We start from the raw sequence: 19673 nt of genomic DNA on the forward strand, positions 1-19673 counted from the left end.
TCCCTCCTCCCCGCCGTGGCCCATCTGTACACTGGCTCCGCCAGGCTCCCTCGTCCCTCCGGCTCCGCTTTGGTCTGGCGTCGACCATCCTGTGCCTCGGGACTCCACTCCTCCGGCTGCGCCTCATCCCTTCGTCTCTCTGGCTCCGTCAGGCTCCTTCATCCCCTCGGCTCCTCCTCAGTCCTCTGTCGCTTCGGCTCGACCGCGGCCATCTGGATCCCCATCTCTGCCTCGGTTGCCGGCTCCATCTGCTCCGCCTTGGTCCCCCGGATTCTCCCCGTCGCCCTTGCTCTTTGGCTCTCAGTCTCCGCCTCGGGCTCCTCCTCTACCTGCTCCGCCGCTGTTGGTCGTCCCGCTGGAGTTGGCGGCTATTCCTCCTCCATGGCTCCTCCGCCTGTCGGCTCCACAGTGGGCCACCGTCATGGTCAGCTGTGCTCCTCTTGCTCTGGTTCCCTCCTGTCTCTTCCCTGGCTCCTCCCTCCTTCGTCGCCTCCCTGGCCCTTGTCTGCCGGCCCCCTCCCGGGTGTCCGTCATCCTCCTGAGCCGCTTCCTAAGTTCCCACCTGCATATTACAACTAAAAATATCACCACACACTCATGGGAATCAATCACTTTACTGAATACTAGTTGCCAGCTAAGAAAGAAATAATTATGATCTTACAATCCATCTGTTTTCAAATCCAAGTCAAATGACTAGCACAACATCAATGTCTGTTTCCTGAATAACCCATACTTTCAACATTTTGAGTACATCATCGCTTTCTGAAAAAGATGGAGAAAATGGCATCTAGAAAGGCTTCAAAATGCTGTCTGTCAGAGACGTCACATACCTAATTCATAATGTATGCGAGGTGTAAATTTGTTCTTTACTCACTGAAATTGACAGGTGATTTTTAAAAAATGTAGTTTGATCGTTATCTTCTCAGTTGCTTAAAAGGATTACAGCAATTATGAAAGTTTCATTTGTTTAATTTTCCAATATATATTGACTAACATGTTTTGTTCTCAAAGATTTTGTGGAATTTCATCTCCAGATCACACATCTACACCTCAACACATTTGTGTGCGTTTAGTGGGTAATGACTCAGACTTTGTTGACCCTTCTTGATTCGGTTCATCGCCTTCTCTTCCTATGGCGATGTGCTTCAGGGTATGTTTCAGTCTTATGTCTGTTAAAAACAGTTAAATGTGTCCACACATCAACACCTGTAATCCAACTCCAGCGATCTGTCTGGTTTATTGGCAGGTGATTGAAGCTGTGTCAGGTCATAATTCAACCAGGCTAAGATCCAGAGCCATTCCCACTGCTTTGGCCTGACAAAGCTGTAGTTTAGTGTGATTTGGCTCGTTGTAAAAGTCAATGGTCCACTACTTGGTTTTAAAGGTTCAGTGAGTTCTCAGTCATTTCAGCTGTCAATATTTCAGAGCTGCAGATGTTAATGGCACTCAGCAAGGTTGGCGTTTAATAGTCATGGCACATTTTTGTTGGTCTCAAAGAATACGCATGACTCTACCTGTTCAGTCATTTGCTTGCTTCAGTTTCATGGAAAAACAGTGACTTTGTATATCTTTCCAAATGTGGGAATAACTAACTAGTAAGCTTAGATGCTATGCTAATTCACTGTTAGCAATGTGTTCAAGCAAATGAGCCAATAAATAAATGAACACACACAGTGCTTCATTCATGATATGAAAAGAATGAACTGTATAATTCATAATTTTTTTTTTACAATATTGTCAAATAATTATACAGATACAATACCGATATACATACTAATACTGAAAAACGGAACTATCAACCCATATTAATAAATTCATTGATATGGTTAATTAAGATATAGGTGTGGGGAAAAAAACAAGTCTATTTTAATGAATAAAACTAAACCTTTAAAAAACAAGTAGGGTAGTGGTGAAGATACAAGGATCTGCCAATATTAGTGTTTTTCGGCCAATTTTGAAAGCAGAAAATTGGTAGTAAAATTATTATTGAGCATTATTCTGCTTAGGCCAATATTGGAAGCAAATCATTTGTATAATGTGATTATCGTTATCAATATCAGTAATGGTTAAGCCATTATTTGAAGCAGTACTTCAAGCAGTACTGATTAAGCAGATTATCGGCATTTGCGTGCTCTTGCTGATACTGTAAACAGAAAATATATATTTTATATATATATTTCACATCTTATGTTTATTAATATTGGCCGTAATTGGAAACAGAAAAATTGTATTGGTATGATTATCAATAATATTTTTTTCCTAATCTAAACAGTACTCTCTTTCTGTGCCAGTTTTTGAAAGAATAAAACAGTTAATCCATCAATATTAATACATCATTAGTTGATATTGTTGTAGGGGCCACAGTAATAGAACTCAATCAGTACTTTTTAACTAACTGACCCAAACATAAATTTCATACAGTCAATAAAACATGAGATAAAAATAACATTTGGTCCTATTGTGACATGGTATACCTTTTTATTTATTAATGTTAGCTTTATTTGGCTAAACTATTTCCTTGGTCGATGAATAAGGATCTTAAAATTAATAAAGATTTGTTGAGGTTGTTGCTTTTAGAAGTGCATGATGGGATAGACTTTATTTAAAGAAGGTCTAAGCGAGACTCGCTCTGTGTCCATCTCTGCATTTGTGCTTTATAATAATAATATTCATAAATATGAATGTGTCTGGAGATGGCCATGCTTCTCTGACACATTTCTGACTGTCCCTGAGAGATGATTTTTACAATACCATCTTCTCACGTTTATTACTCTCTGTCGAGCGCTTTCAAGCAGTCCTGAATCATGGGCAGCGGTGTACTTTGATGCCACCGGAGAAAGCCGTGGATGGATTTGAAAGGAATTTATTTGGCACTTCAGCTCTTTTGTCAGTCTTTTCCTCAAGAAAAAGAGAGAGAATGGGGTCTCTTTGTATTTCCCCTCTCTTGTTCTCCAGCCTCGGTTTTTCGCTCTTCCACGTGCCTTTGCTTTGTCCAGGGGAATCATTACTGTTTTGCTGAATATTTCATACACTTCAATACCTCTCTTCTCATTCACCTGACAAACACCCTCCCTCACCTGCCCCCGAGTTGAGTTCAGGAAATAAATAAAACACATCCCGTGGTGGATACACTCTGAACTCATCCGTCAGTCTGTTAAAGTACCACCATCGCCTTCTGAGTGGGATAGAGTTCACCGAAGCGAAGTGGATTACATTTGTTTTCTCAGATAATTTATCAACAGAACTATTTTAATTCTTTAGAATATAGCATTTTGTCTGGATACACTGGTTTACATTGGTTTACTACCCTCAGAAGTCGTCTGTTTTTTCATTTTTACAAACCAAACCATTCCTTTCATTTCCCTTCAAACCAAACCACAATAAAACAAACTAAACTTTTCCTTTCCTTTCCTTTCCTAACCAAACCAAACCAAACCAAACCCTAACATATGCTGGTTAGGTATATTTTGAAGCATGATAGTGTCAGGTGTGGGAGAAGGTATGAGAGTGAGGACTCACTTGGAGGAGGAAATAGGGCTTTATTAATAATAAAATAAAATCAACAAACAAAAACTACCCCATAGGGGAAAACAGACGGAAAGGGCAAGGCAGGACTTCAAACAGGGTAACAACAAACTGGCACAAGACTGCAAACACAAGGAGATTATATAGGGAGCAAATGAGGAGGGTAACGAGAAGACACAGGTGGGGCAAATTAACCAATAATCAGGGAACAAGGTGGGTGGGGTCAAGACAATTGACATGAGAGCATATGGCACATAGAACCAAACAAGACAAGCCATGTGCTCACACAAAACAAAAACACAAGCACATGGCCAGCAAAACAAAATCACTAGCCATGTGCAAAACAGGACACGAACACGCAGCTAATGAGGAGACTCATAAGCCGCGTTCACAAAAAGCATGACAAACATGCAAGCATGCAGCCAGTGAAAAAACACAAGCTGCGTGCAACACAGAACAAGACAAGAGAAAGCATGCAGCCGAAGAACGAGCTGCATGCAACAAAAAAACAAAAAAGCCGAACAAAACACCCACACCCACAGAGGAGCGCACGGCCTGAACGAACTTGTGAGTGTCCGAACCCCAACACGAAACCAGAACTGAGCCTGAACAAGACAGGAGTGCCGGGATCCAAACACCACGCCCCAACATGAAACAGAGCACGCAGACAAGAGAGCGCGCGGCACGAGAAAACAAGACAAGAAGGGAGTGTCAGGGCTCCGTCACAAAACCATGAATAAACTAGACCGAAGTGACAGAACCCTGACAGATATCTGGTTTAAGCTGGTCATGTGCTTTTCCTAAGCAATTATCTCCTGCTCAGGACCAGCTAACAACCAGCTTATAACCAGGTCAGGACCAACTTAAACTAGCTCATGACCAACTAAGGACCAGCTTCCATGCTTCAAAACACACCTGACCAGCATTTGCTGTTTTTTCTTTCCTTTTCTTATTTTCTTTCCTTTAGCATCCAAACCTTTCCCCCCTTCCTTTCCTTTTCCCTTTTTCTCTTCCAAACCTTCCCTTTTATTCCTGTCCTGTCCTGTCCAAACTAAACCAAACTTTTTCAAACCTTTCCTAAAGTAAACCAAAAGGAATCCTTTTACGGTTGATCAAACAGAATATATGTGATCAGTCAGAGTGTGAACACCTAATACCGAGAATCTAGTCAAAGGGAATTCAGGGCTTTCCAACTGAATGTCTTCATATTTAATTTACGTGTGTAGAGATGGTGTTTCTACAGCTGTAGGTCTGGCTAAAGCATAGCCTAAGGGTTGTGTGCTCCTCTTAAAATCTGTAGAGATTTCTCATCTCCTATCCCGATCTTCAGGCTGATGCTTTTGTATAGCTGCCCTTGGTTGTACATGTGTACTTCTGTGATTGAGGTAAATGTCAATACACGTGAACAAACTTTGACTCAGAACACAAGGAAATGCTTAAGTCTTTTTGCTCAGCTGTGACTTTTCTCAGCTCTCTGTTGTAGTTCTCATGTCTAACATTGCTTTTAGTTTCATACCAAGATAGTGAACTGATTTTGACAGTGTTTGTGTGTTAACGTATTTGTGAGTAAAATTCCTCAAGACATTGTGATTGAGTGTGTAGAATGGGGAATCTGGCTCGAAGAAAAAAAAAAAAAAAAAAAAACCGGTCTAAACTACAATCACACCAAGTCTCTATCTCCAGATGAAAGTGTATTTACTCTCTGTTCTAAACTATACTAACACTAGTGAAATATGGAGTGCCACAAGGCTCTGTCTTCAGCTTTGACCTGTCAGTCAAACTCTTACCTATACTGACATTCTGGGCCAAGGGAGGCAAACAGTTATTTTAAACAGTCTTTCAGATGTCTAAACCACAGAAAACCTGTCTTTCTACAAAATGTTCTCCTAGCTCAGCATAATACGCAACTATAAGCAAGCTATTTGTACATGATTATCCTCATTTTTATGATTTGAGATATTCCTAAATCTTGTTTTCTGAAAAATATTTTGAAATTAACTGAGTTTTGCATAAAGAAAAGAAAAATGAACTTCAAAGTGTAAAAAACAAGCTTTTTTTTTTTTTACTCCAATGGCAGTATTTATTTATTTATTCATAAAGCATCAACTCACTGAATTTTGATACTTTTTTCCAGAAGACAAGACAAAAAAATCTTAAAATGTTTTGGAAAGTTTATGTATCTTGATTCAAGAATGTTTAGATATTTGTATCGGAAAACAAGTAAAAAGTGTGTGTGTGTGTGTTTATATGTATACAGTCATGGCCAAAAATATCGGTACCCTTGGTAAATATGATCAAAGAAGGCTGTGAAAATTAATCTGCATTATTTATCCTTTTGATTTTAAAATGGGGGGAAATATCATTATGAAATAAATGTTTTTCTCTAATACACATTGGCCCCAATTAACGGCACCCTTTTATTCAATACTTTTTGAAACCTCCATTTGCCAGTTTAACAGCTCTAAATGTTCTCCTATAATGCCTGATGAGGTTAGAGAACACCTGACAAGAGATCAGAGACCATTCCTTCATCCAGAATCTCTCCAGATCCTTCAGATTCACAGCTCCATGACGGTGCTTCTTCTCTTCAGTTCACCTCACTCATTTTCTACAGGGTTCAGGTCAGAGGACTGGAATGGCCAGCAGAAGCTTGGTTTTGTGCTCAGTGACCCATTTTTGTGTTGTTTTTGAGGTTTGTGTTTGGATTATTATAAACAAGATGTCCAGGACCTCCAGCAGAAATATAGGCCCACAACATCAAAAATACAGCAGTATATTTCATTGTACACATGGGGTACTTTTTATCCCTGTGTTCACCAAACCCATCTTGAGTGTTTGCTGCTAAAAAGCTAATTTTTTAGTTTCATCTGACCATAGAAGCCAGTCCCATTTGAAGTCCCAGTCATGTCTGATAGTGTCTGATTGTGGCCAATGTGTATTAGAGAAAAACATTTATTTCATAATGATAATTCCCCCATTTTAAATTCTTATAATCCAATGAAAGGTTAGATTTTTGTGATTTTTTTAAATAAAAGATCAAAAGGATTAACAATGCAGATTAATCTTCACAGCTTTCTTTGATCATATTTATGAAGGGTGCCGATATTTTTGCCTATGACTGCATATATATATATATATATATATATATATATATATATATATATATACAACATCAATATTAATAATAATAATATATTTTTTCTTCTTCTTCTTCTTGTTTATTATGAACCACAAATTTATTCATGTATTACAGCTTTGCATTTAAAACTAAAATTTCAAGTCATGTTATTTCATGTTTATCATGCATTATATTGTATATTGTAAACAATGCCGAGCCATTAGACACAGATGCAGGCGTTTGTGTGTGTGTGTGTGTGTGTGTGTGTGTTGTGTGCAGAAATGATTGCGTTAGTCAGAGCTGAACTCACCAGCTCCCTGCGCTGTTGGCCTGGTGTTTCATTAGAGAGTGTGTGTGAGCTGGTAAAGTGAAAGAACCAGGAATGATTTTCCAGCAGTCATCGCACCTCACCCTTAGCCCAGTGAAGGACACAAGTGGTGGGTCACTGGGAGAGATGTGGCCTTCTCGTCCTGGTGCTATTTAAGCGGACTGGTGAAAGGAGTGACCACCAGCTTTCAGATTGAATTCACTTTACTGATGACTCTAATGATCATATTCCTCAAATAAACCAATGAAGTATATATTTGCCTCTCGCAAAGGCATATCTGATCTGTGGTTTACTGAAACGCAAGAATAACCATTTTAGACTAATAATAATTAATACTTTCATAACTTAAGACTGAAAGTGTGGGCCTTGGACAATGATAAAACAATAAAAATATGAAATAAATAAAAAAGCATAAAACGCTTTTTAAGTAAATAATATATAATGAAAGCATAGTAAAACTTTCCAACATGTGATGTCATATTAGAAAAAAATCAACAAAACACTGTTATTTTTTAATAAAAATCAACCCCTGGGACAAAAAAAGTGTCAAAGTTGAAGCTATGCCCATTTATGTCCGGTCAGTCGTGAGAGTTGTTTGATAAAGATTTGCAATGAAACCCATGGAAAATACAATATCACTGTGAATAACTGATGAAAACATGATTTCAAGCCATTTAATCATTTTGGATGTGGATTTAACCGTTTGACCCCATATCCCATGCACTATTTGCTTTCCTCTATTTTAAACGATCATCTGTTCATCCGTGTAAGATATGTTTATACCAAACCCCAGATCCCAACAACTGTATATTTTCTTTCAATATAACACATACCGAGTCCATCCTGAAGTCGGGGTGAGCGGCACTCCAGGGAATTCTTAGAGGTCGACATTTTAATACTGGTAATTACGTTCCAATCTTCCTCTGAATCCACCTGTAAAATTGTATTAGCCATGCGAATTCCCAGGGTCCTGTGGGGGAGTGGCCCAGTGAGGAAGTCCTATTCTGGATGTTTGATTATTTAATCAGTGAGTGATCTTAGGTCTCACACATTTCTCAAGGTCATGGGAGTTTCCACAAAGACTTGTGTGTGAATCTTACAGGGCTCGGAGGAGGATGATGATGATGATGATGAGCTGGTGGGGGTTGTTTTAGGTGGGCCCTGGTGCATAATGGTTCATGAATAGAAATATGGATTGACAATATCGGAGGACTTGGGGATTGAAGAGTTTAATAAATAAATAATTAAAAAAACGTATTTTTAATAATTGTATAAAACAAAAATGTTATATTCAGTAATGTCAGGTATGCAAGAATTGTACACTATTATATGTGCTGTTAAATCTAATGTAACATCACTTTGTAAACAAACAAAAATTATTTTTTTTAAACTCAAAACTCAAAACTTTTGACTGGTTACAGTTAAAGTGTACATGCATTGTCTTGTTGAATATAATTTTCACCTAGGTTTCACCTAGGATAGATAGTTTGTTTGAAGATTGACTTTGAGGATTGAAGATTTATCACTGTATTACTCATTCACTCACACATCTTTTGGATTTGGCCGGCGGCCATCATGTTGAAACTAACGCTATCATGTTAGATGACTGCCAGCACATTTTCTCAGATGCAGGAGAAGTTGTGTCTTATTAGTTTGCACCGAGGGTCTAAATTTTGGTCTAGAATGATGATATGGTAGAGCAGTGAGAACATTCAGGGCAGTTGTTTTCAGGGTAATGCTACTGCGCTGGTGTACGATCACGCATCACGCTACCTGATCAGAGGCACAAAACACGATCTGTGTATAAAATGAAGACGACATCTGTTCATTTATCACTTATCAAGGCCAAAGCTAACACCAAGATTTTTACATTTTTGGAAAGAAATGGGAGCATTTTTACCCACTTGTCAGGATGTTGTTAAGGTGTTCTGAGAGGTTGTTAGCAAGCTATGTACTTGCTAGCATGTGGTTAGCATGCTATGTGATTGCTAGCATGTTTTAAGTGGCAGTTAGCATGCTGTGTGCCCTGATAGCACATGTACATCACATTTATGAGTTTTCATTATTTTTTTGACCGTTTACTCATCTGCTAAATGTTTCCTGTCAGATTTTCATGTCTTTATGATGTTTTGAATTAGAATGCATCTAAAACTGTTATTTTTAAAGACATTTATCAGCTGTTTGTACACAACTGATGCTTTCCAGATGAAACATTCTGCAAGCATCTCAGAGATGTACATGTGCTATCTGGGTGGTTGCTAGTGTGTTCGAAAAAGCTGTTAGCATGCTATGTGGTTGCTAACATGAGTCGTTTTTATATAGATATGTATACGTAGATGCCTCATTAGCAATGTTTGTCGCTACACCAGAGAAACAAGTGCAAATAATTTTGTCTGTGATATTCTGTTTTTGCAGTAGCTCTATAGCATCACTGCTAAAGAATAATTAGCTGGTGAAGTGTTAATGAAATGTAGAGTTAATGAAAGTTATCATGAGCATTATGATGTTTGAAGAAGATGTCGTAACAAATGTCAGTAGTTTTTAAAATGAGCGATTCATTCATAAATTCATACAACCTTACCTTCATGCGATATAAATGGAAGACAGAAAAGGGCCGGATCAGATGACTTTCAGCAGATGACTTTCATAAGATTTAGTTTAATGTAAGATCATTCCGCATGTGCTAAAAAAATATTTATTCAATTCTTATAAATATTATTGATCATTAGAGAACTTTACAGCCAAATTATGCTTAGCTTCTAATGAACACTGTGAACTAATTATAAACATTCTCACCTGTCAACATTTATTCAATTCCTTTAGAAATTAAAAGTGCCCTTATTATGCCATTTTTAAAGTTCCTAATATTGTTTTGGGAGTCTCCTGAAATAGCGTTACATGCATGCAATGTGAAATATCATCTTATTTTCCAACGATTCTCAAACAATTCGTTCGAATCAGTTCTAAGATTCAGTCTCTCATAAACCCCTTCTTTTCATGAGCCTACTCTGCTCTGATTGGTCAGAAGGTCCAGTCTATTGTGATTGGTCTACCATGTACAACATGTGTCAGAAATGTTACACTCATTGCCATAGTTTTGTATTTTTAATGTTGATAGAAAATATAAACATCTACGATTTATCATACTTACAGTTTGAGATTCAGTGGAGCCAGCTGGTCCAAATAAATTGGATCGTGAGCCGTCTTTCAAGAGTAAGCGTTTTGTGAATCCCTCGTTGAACTCCACAAGATTAGAGAAGCAGTCATCAGTACGGGAGCACACACACACACACACACACACACACAATATTGGGGTTGTAGTGCTGAGTTACAGTGGAAAAAATTATTTTAACCACTGATTCTCTGCAGCCTAATTTGTTTGAAGTAAAAATAAAACAAATCCCTGTTGACAAAAAGAGCATATGCTGGTTAGGTATGTTTTGCAGCATGACTGCTGGTTTAAGCTGGTCTTAAGCAACTAGCTCCTGCTCAGGACCAGTTTAGGACCAGCACATGGCAAGCTTAAACCACCAGCTCAATCCAGCAGCCATGCTTCAAAACATACCTAACCAGCATATGCTGTTTTTTTAACAAGGATTTACTTTCACAATGTCTTCTCAACATGATTTTTACCACACCAACATGCTACAGTGTTTGAGGGTGGGCACAAATAGTTTGTGGCCAACGTAGAACATAGGCGCACATTATACAAATGTAGTCTAAAAAAATGTTGGGTTATTTTTTAACCCAAATGCTGTGTTCACCCTGTTGGGTAATGTTATTGGGTTGTTATTTAATATTTTTACCCAGGTGCTGGGTAGTTTTTCTGTAGCTAAGTTGCTGGGTTATTTTTTTATACCCAACCACTGAGTTGAGTCTGTCTCCAAAGAAACAACCCAGCTGTCAGATCGCGTGCTTTTGTCCACAGGAGAGAGCAGTTCTCAACGCCGCCGGTTTGGTACACTTCTTCAGGGAAATAAAGGTTTGCATACATTTTATTTAATTTATAATGTCTTTATTGTGCTGTAAATTGTATTATTTTGTGCAATGCAACATAAGGATGAGATCTCAGTCAGCTGCGTCAGCAGCGGCCACTTCGCACGATGGAAACTCCTTTTGCCTTGCATAACATGAATGGATTTTATTTGTTATAATACTTAAGTTTAATTTAATTTGATGTTAAAATACACTCTTAAAAATGCTGGGTTAAATACAACCCAGCGCTGGGTAAAATAAGGACAAACCCACCCAGACAGCACCATAGCGTTGGCCCAGATCCGGCCCACATCTGGCCCGTGTGAAATCCCTGCGGGCCAGATGTGGGCCGGATCTGGGTCAACACTGCTTGCTGTCTGGGCAGCGATTGGTTGTTATGAGTCAAGTTCAGAGTCAAATCTTTCTTTTGAGACACAATACCTTTATTTATTGTTACATTCACATATAGCTGTAATATATTAATATAATCTATAGCTGTATTACACAATGCATGAAAGTCAAAATTTGAAATGTGATAATAGGAAACACTTTAAATCTTTGTTTTTACAACCACAGGCTTTACATGGCTTCACATGTTTTGGCATGTTGTAAAACATTTGAAATGTTGACCATTCCAACATGTCGGACGTGTTGATGTGTATGGAGCAGTAGAATGAGGTGCCTATGTACAGATGACTATGCTTAACTTGTTGTGCGTTTACTAGCATGTTCCAAGTGGTTATTAGCATGCTGTGCAGCTTCTAGCATGTTTTGAGTTGTTATTAGCATAATATGTGGTTGTTAGCATCTCTGATTGATTGCTTGCAAGGTGTTTACTTCCACTTCCTAGGCAATGACTTTCAAGAAACTAAACTATTCAGTCACAGATTTAGCCCTAAATGTAATACAGGACATCACTTAAGAGCCCACATACCAGAATAATGTCACTATATCTTGAGCAACAACAGGCCCAGTCAAATATTAGTATATCATGACTGTAGAGTAGAGCGTAAACACTCTGAGCCCTCTCCATTTGCATTAATACTTACTCAAGAAAACAATATATTACTGTTGTTCAGTATCTCCTGTGACAAGGCCTTGTGGGAACAGGCTGAGGAATTTTTACACTGAATGGAGAGAGACTCAGTCTGTCCTCCTTTTCCCCCAATCCAGACGAGGGTCTTTTGTGTGGCGTGAAAGCGTTTCCCTCAGAACGCAAGCATGAAATCAGCACGGCCTCCCAATCTGTGCCGTCTGTGCTCTAGAGACACACAAACAAACACACAAGGGTTAACCTTTAACATACACTCAGATAGTTGTGGTTTAAATACAGAAACTAAATTTGACCTGATCATCAAAGCCCTCAGGTTTCTATGATATTCTAGTTTGATCATATTTCATCATTTAGAAACGCAATAGGACAGCTTTCCTCAACAAGCCATTCGTTTTGAGCTATAATTCATATCTGTAAGCTACAGGTTAGCATACATGCTAGGGATGCTGGTTAAATTATGAAGAATAGAAATTGTGACGCTTGTCATAGCAAACAGTGTATGGTCTCCATCTATGATCTAATGGCCTGAAGCAGAGGAGATAGCAGAAAATGTAAACGTTTTAACTGGGATCTCTTGGCTGTCTGTAGATGGCGCTCTAAAGCAGAGCAGTTCATCTGTGTGACAGCATGCCAATCCTGAAACAGCAATGAGACAACAGCAAGAAAAAACAAGTCATCTCAAGTGTAGCTTGACAAAAATTATTTTATTTTCTATCTGTCAATCAATGTGACCCAAGCAGAAAATATGATGTCCATTGAGATTAAGGCACTGGACAACCATTGCATATTTAGAATAATGTTTGATGACACAAATCTGCTTAATCAAACAAATTGAGTGTTTGATCTTATTTTTATACATTACTGACATCTATCCTCCAGTTTGATACTGTTAAGTGCTTTGACACAACCTATTATTGTTAAAAGTGCAATATAAATAAAGCTGACTTGACTTTTTATGGTTCTAGTTGATTATTAATATTGTAAGGAATTTTAATTCTCATTAATTCGATTTAACTAACATATCTATTGAAAAAGAGTGAAAATGAGACAGAATTAATTCGTTATGACAATTGTGATTTCATTTTAATATTCAAAATATATGTCTTTGTACAATATTTCAAGTAGGTACATTTTCATTTCATTTACAAAACCATTTCAAATATTTATTTTGTTTTACCCTATTTAAAATATTCAGACAATATAAAATGCAACGTGACAAACAATGACAGTTTTTTTTTTTTTTAAGATCCAAGGCATTTGGGAAAACAAAACAACAATAAAATGACTGTCAAACCACTTTTTAAGACAAGCATAAATTCTGGTGTGATATTATTGCGAATCTTTAAAACAGATGTGCTAAAATAAGACAAGGAGGTGGATGCAACACAAATCATAATTCATGCGAACAAAGCCGTGAGCGTGTGTTAGAGGACTTCTAAAACTCCCATATAGGCACTATTTCCTCCATGAATTCAGTGACTAATTCTGTAATCGTACAATCTATTCATTTAGATGCTTTATTTGTTTTAAATAGTTTACGTCTGAATCCAACCTCAGTGTAAGACTGCTAAGAGAAACTGGGCCTACAGATAAAAAACACAGGACTTATCGAATGAATCTAACAAATTAAACACAATGAAATGTATGTTTACAAGTCAGCAGTATAAAATTTATTCTAATATAATCTCATGTTAATTGAAGAGCTAATAGACAGCTTTAATCTATTATAAATTCAGGGCATCTGTTATGCAGAAACTGGATGTTTCTCTGATTCGTAATAAGTGTTAATTAACATTATTTTAAAAACATGAAAAAGTCTTTAAATGTGTGATTTGTTTCATAGAGTCCTCTGCTCTCCATGCTTCACGTGTATGTGGCTGTTTGAGGCGGTTTGGTGTTTAAGTCCGAGGTAATGGCTGGTTAAAGCCATCTGATGGGCCATTTTGGTCCAGTTTTGAACATGGAGAGGGTTCCTGACTGTCTGAGCATCACAGTTCCTCTGAATCCACAAGGACTTTTTGGGACTGTCCGGCGCCGTCGCGGTTTCAGCCAAAGACCAGATCTTTGGTTTCTGAGGTGGACTGGCATTATTTGAGGGCTCTTGTGCTGCAGGACTCTTTTTGATTTGGTCCTCCTCTCCTTCATCCGAGTTTGTGTCTCTTCTGTCTTTCATAATATCATTCATAAAACTCTTCTCAGCTCCCGCGTCGTCATATTCCTCAGAATCCGAAACTTTAGACACTGATTTTTCATCGTCCTGATAATCACAATCCTGCTTGTCTTCGATGTTTTCCGTGTCAATGTTCTCCAGGTCTATTTCCTCGTCCTCGTCTCTCTTGTCTCCGTCCTCGTTGTCACTCGTATACACATTTCCTTCCTCGTCGGTTCTTGCTTTGGGAACCCAAGTCATTTTATTCTCTTTTTTCAGTCTTCTGCGGGCGTTGGCGAACCAGGTGGACACCTGAGTGAGGGTCATCTTGGTGATGATGGCCAGCATGATTTTTTCTCCTTTCGTGGGGTACGGGTTTTTCCGGTGTTCGCTGAGCCAGGCCTTCAGGGTGCTGGTGCTCTCACGCGTGGCGTTCTTGGGTCGGGATGGATCGCCAAACTGATACTGGTGTCCGTATGTGTAGAAGGATGCGTGAGGAAACCCTGCGTGCTGAATGCCAGGACTGTCTTTAAACTCGTACTGCGAGCCCTTAAACAGAAGAAAAGCAAGTATATGAGCACATGTGCTTCTGAGAGAAATATGTGCTTATTTACTGCAATTTTTTTTTTATTAATTGGAGAAAGTTATGAATAAACGGAGGAAAAATAAAAGAAAACCATATTTAATATATATATATATATATATACATAAAGAATTGTCCAGTGTTACTGTAAATGGAAATATACATTTGTTATCTAATTTTTTATATATTTTTTTCCTTACCAAATCCCTACCCTTAAAATCTATATATATATATAAAAATACCTTTTGTATTTTTAAAAAATACAAAAAATAAAAGTAAATCTAAATCTAACCATTTAAAAGTAAATATTTTGAATTCCTCAAGATTTAATAATAAAATACATGATAGAATCTTCAGGTACAAAAAAAAAGTGTTTAAATACGTTTTATTAATTTGAATAAATATAAATTAAACGTCATTTGTGGATCTTGACAAACGTTTTCGCATTTCACTAAATAAGACTAAATATGCCATAGCAACATTTTCCGATTTAAAGAGATCCTAATTTTCTTAAAAATAACCCTTCGTGAATTGAACTTAAAGTTCTTTGGAGGAAAGAAAAAAATCATTAGATAGTCTATTCTTCATTATAGGGTCTTTAACGTATTTGGGGTCTGTGTGTGTGTTTTTTTTTTTTTTTTAAGCACCGGTAAATAGATGTGAGATAAACAACTAGAGAAACAAAAAAGTTATTTTCGGTACTTAGGCTATAGGCTACTTAATTAAACTTACATTTATTTTTAAGATGTGCAGTTAACAGGTCGAACTATATTTTCAAACTTTCCAAGACGCTTGTAAATCCAAACGATTAGCCTATTATTATATTCCTCAACTCAAAGATGAATCCTCCATGAACTCACCAGCTGATTGAGTACAGAGAGGTCGCTGGAATAGGGCAGGAACGCGCTGTATCCCTGCGCGCTGGCGAACGGAGCTCCGTACATGCTGGAGAGGACGCTGGAGAGCGAGCCTGACGCGCTGAGCTCCGCGCCGACGCGCCGCTCCGTGGAGTACAGCGGTCTGATGTACTTATAGCCGAGCTGCGGGAGAGACATGCTGCTGCCAAAGGTCCGAGCGACGGAAAACAATCACAGATCTCGCCTTTGACGCGGAGGATCGAGTGGAAACTCGAGGAGAGCCTCGCTGAGAGTTAAAGCCGCTCTCCGCTCTGAGCTGCACTGAGGTCACATTCAGATTGAGTCAGATTGTTCACTACACTCGTGTGATTGACATTTCTAGTGTCTCTCAGGCCCCTCCCATCTCTTAAAACTCTCTCTCTCACACACACACACACACAGTCAGTCATCGTCGGATAATTTTCAGACTTTATTTCCTATTATCGTTTAATCATATCGAGTTTATATTCTCACACAACTAAATAACGTATTATAACAGAAACAAGATTACATATGAGAGAGAAATAAACTTATATTTGCGTAACATGTGCCAGGAATGACTAAATCTTCATAAAAATATTAAATAGCCAACAATTTTAAGCAATTGGACTAAATTATTATGACAATAAAATGTTAGATATATAATAATGGAAAATGTTACGGCAATGCGGGTATTAAAATGGTAAAATAATAATAAAAAAAGAGCTTTTGTTATTTGTCATAATAATAAAATAACAATATTTCTGCAAACTGCGATGGATTAAACAAGGGCTTCTGTTAACATTAAGAGAAAATGAGAGAAACAATATTGAAACTCCAGGAAAAGATTAAATGAATCCTGAAGAGATGCTTTATTGTCCTCAGAAAACAGTATGCTTGATTACATCTCCATCGGGTTATTATGAATACACCACACATCTTATTTGACTGAATCTAATCCGCTTTATAAACGAGTTTTTATCCGAAGCAGATGATAATATCGCTGTTCATCGACATGTGCTTAAATTAACACCGAATTAAACAAGAAGACGGATGGGTGTAGATTTAAAACTAAGAGAAATGAGTGAAAACCCTGACGGATCATTCGCGTTCGTTTATATTATTTTCATACCATTTTCGCTATTTGAAAAACAAACTACGCATGACGTTATAGTTCATTTCTAAGTTTAGAGCAACAGTAAAATACACAAATAACCTGTAAATGTATTTTCTGGATTTGTATAATAATAATTGCAAATGTTACATTTCTGTAAAATTAAAAACTATTGCTACCTTAAAATAAATAAATATTAATAAATAAATAAAAAAGATCCATGTTGATTTTGTATTATGGTGGATCATTAACGAGCTAAATAAACAAGATCTATAAACGATATCCAGTCAAGGAGAGCTAATAACCTCCTTTCACCAAAATTAAGGATCTAAATTATTAGCAACTGCGCTCTTCGAGAAATGTTGATTTGGCCTGATTGGAAAGCGCAATGAAAAGCACATATCATCCCTCTCAGGACTTTATTATCTTGCTACTGAAGAGTCGTCGCGTGCTCATCATCATCAGCTGTACTGATCTCTGCAGAGCTGTGGTGGACCGTGAGTCTCTATAAGCAGTGGGCTTCTGCTTGTTTTAGCGGCGCTCGACCTGTCAGCAATGATTTGCACGCTGGAGCGAGCTGGTCGGGTGGTAACGAAAAAGAAATAGTGTTTGCAAATTATCTGAACATCCTATCTTTTGCACATGCTTTATTTTAGCAGGTCTTGAGGAATCAATGCTCTCCTAGCCAGGAGAAACAGACTGCTTATGGCAGTCAAATGGATGACTTCACAGCCAGTTATTCTTAAGTAATAGATACATTGCGCTCAGCCACCCTGAAGAGAGCAAAACCCATTTCCCCTTCATACTGGAAACAGGAGCTTGCAGGGTCACGGGTTAATGTAATGCACGCTCGCGCAGTTTGTTTTCCTGAGAAGTTTAGATAAGTAGCTGACCAATGAAGCTTGTAATTACAATATTCCAAAAACTGGTCCCGGATCAGTATATAAATCTCTCCATCCAATTACAAGATGTAATATTTCTGCACTGGAGCTGGTAATGAGCTCTAATGCCTGTGCTGGAGTTAATCCCCCTCGGATGCAGCACAGATCAGATGTTGCCTCTGTAATTAGACTGGCAGAAAATCATTATTTCATGTTCAAATAGAAAATGAGGTTGGTGGGGAAGTTAATTTCTCTCAGCTCTGTCAAGCATGGACAAGGATTTAATGATTTAATTACAGTTGTAAGCTCTTTAGATCAGACTTAAATGGAGCCGAGGGTTTTTTTTTCTTAGCCACAGTTGTGTAAAAGTCTAGGCGACTCAAAGCCTTTGACACCAGCTCAGAGCGAGCGGAGGTCTTTGTGAGCGCTTCTTATGGCGATATTAATCGCCTCGCTTCCTTGTTTAACGACTTAAGTAATACCTCTTTCTTGGCCCATGATGACAATTACAGGAAATATATTTCAGGAAGAGTGCACTCAACGTTTAAAATCAATAGGAGATGTTTAGCAGAATGTCCAAGCTGCTCTTTGCCATGCAATGAAGGTGAATGAAGACCGTTGAGCTTCAGAATGACACAAAAGAAAAAGTAGAATGCAACTTGTGCACAAGTCTTGTCATAGCTTTATGAGGAACAGACAAAAATGTAAGTCGTGTACTAAGACCAAAACAATGAATCATTTTCGTTTATTGAACGAAAGCTGAAATCATTTATACATACTAGATGAGCTTAATACAAATGTAAATTAAAATGTCTTATGCAACTAACTTATATAAAAAGTTTAAGTCTTAAATCTGAGTGTTAATATAACGCTGTGCTACATCAACAGACTGTTCTATGTTTGCTTGTATTCCTCTTAATTGTAAACAGAGCTAATTCGTAAATGAAAGGTAACTTTGAATCTTCTGAGCGATAAAGACCCGTGCATTTCCAAGTTTTGTCAGTGTGTTTTCTTCCCCGCACTATTGATCGAATGCCCTGTGTGACTTCACTGCCAGTGTATAATGCTGACATTGTCCACAGTCCAGTGCGAATATGCAAGAATAGATTTTAGTATTCAGAGGCTTTATGTGTCACTCAACATGACAGACCCCCCGTCTCTACTCCGTATTCAGAATGACCCCTCGTTTTCCCTCCCTACGAGCAGCTGGGGTAACAAAATGTGTTATAAAATACTAAATCCTTCATGAGTTAACACTCTGTGAGTGTTTATGTATATTAATAATATTTACCAAGGCAAGCATCACTACATTGCTTATATTTCAGGTATACCTATATTAGGTAACACTTTATTTTAAGGTGTTCTTGTTACACGTTACATGTACGTACTATTATAATAGCAATAAATTATGCATAATTACATGCAAGTAAACCTAAACCGAACTCTAATCCTAACCCTAACCATATAGTAAGTAGTTAATTATTATTACTCGGTACTTAACTGTATAATTACACTGCAACAATGACACCTTAAAATAAAGTGTAACCCAATATTATACAATATTATTCTACTACATTTATTAATTTAGACTGTGCAGTCATGCTCTTGTTGCCTGTATCTGTGTGAGTGTGTGTGCATGTGAAAGTGTGTGTTTGTCATTGTAAATTGGTTGTGGGAGAGTGTGTGATTTTAGGACACTAGTGAGATTTGCTCTGGCAAACAGGTAAATCCCACAGCATGCTGTTACAATCATGTGTTTGTCTGCGTTTCTGTGAAGCTACACGATATGTTTTCCATATTCTGATTTCTGCCTGTATTATACTTGACTTTTTCATAGGGATTTTAAAACAACATACATACATAAAGCTATATTTTTACATTTTCTGAAGAGAATCTTTCTATGATATTCTTGTCTTTAGATATGGCTCAAGTCCGTCCTTCAGTGTAAGCCTTTGGAGTTCTTATTTTTTGCCTGTTTTATCATCCATTATAAGGAAAAGGGAAAGGGGAAAGGGAAGTGGTGTGTGGCCAAGTATGGTGACCCATACTCGGAATGTGTGCTCTGCATTTA

At 37.8% G+C, this 19673-nt stretch overlaps 2 protein-coding genes across 2 annotated transcripts in view; one reads left to right on the plus strand and one right to left on the minus strand.

Moving 5' to 3' along the window:
- Positions 1-19673, plus strand: part of LOC306868005 (histone H3.2-like) — a gene marked incomplete at its 3' end in the record, with an annotated part of 468278 nt that overhangs the window by 243764 nt on the left and 204841 nt on the right. The gene's annotated exons all lie outside the window — the stretch shown is intronic.
- Positions 13838-15787, minus strand: irx3b (iroquois homeobox 3b; the record flags this gene model as incomplete). The annotated part of the gene is made up of 2 exons (XM_079414408.1): positions 13838-14698; positions 15593-15787. The coding sequence occupies 2 exons, from the start codon at positions 15785-15787 to the stop codon at positions 13838-13840; spliced, it is 1056 nt and encodes a 351-aa protein (XP_079270534.1).

Source organism: Barbus barbus (genome assembly GCF_936440315.1).
Source record: "Barbus barbus genome assembly, chromosome: 50".
Lineage (NCBI taxonomy): Eukaryota > Metazoa > Chordata > Actinopteri > Cypriniformes > Cyprinidae > Barbus > Barbus barbus.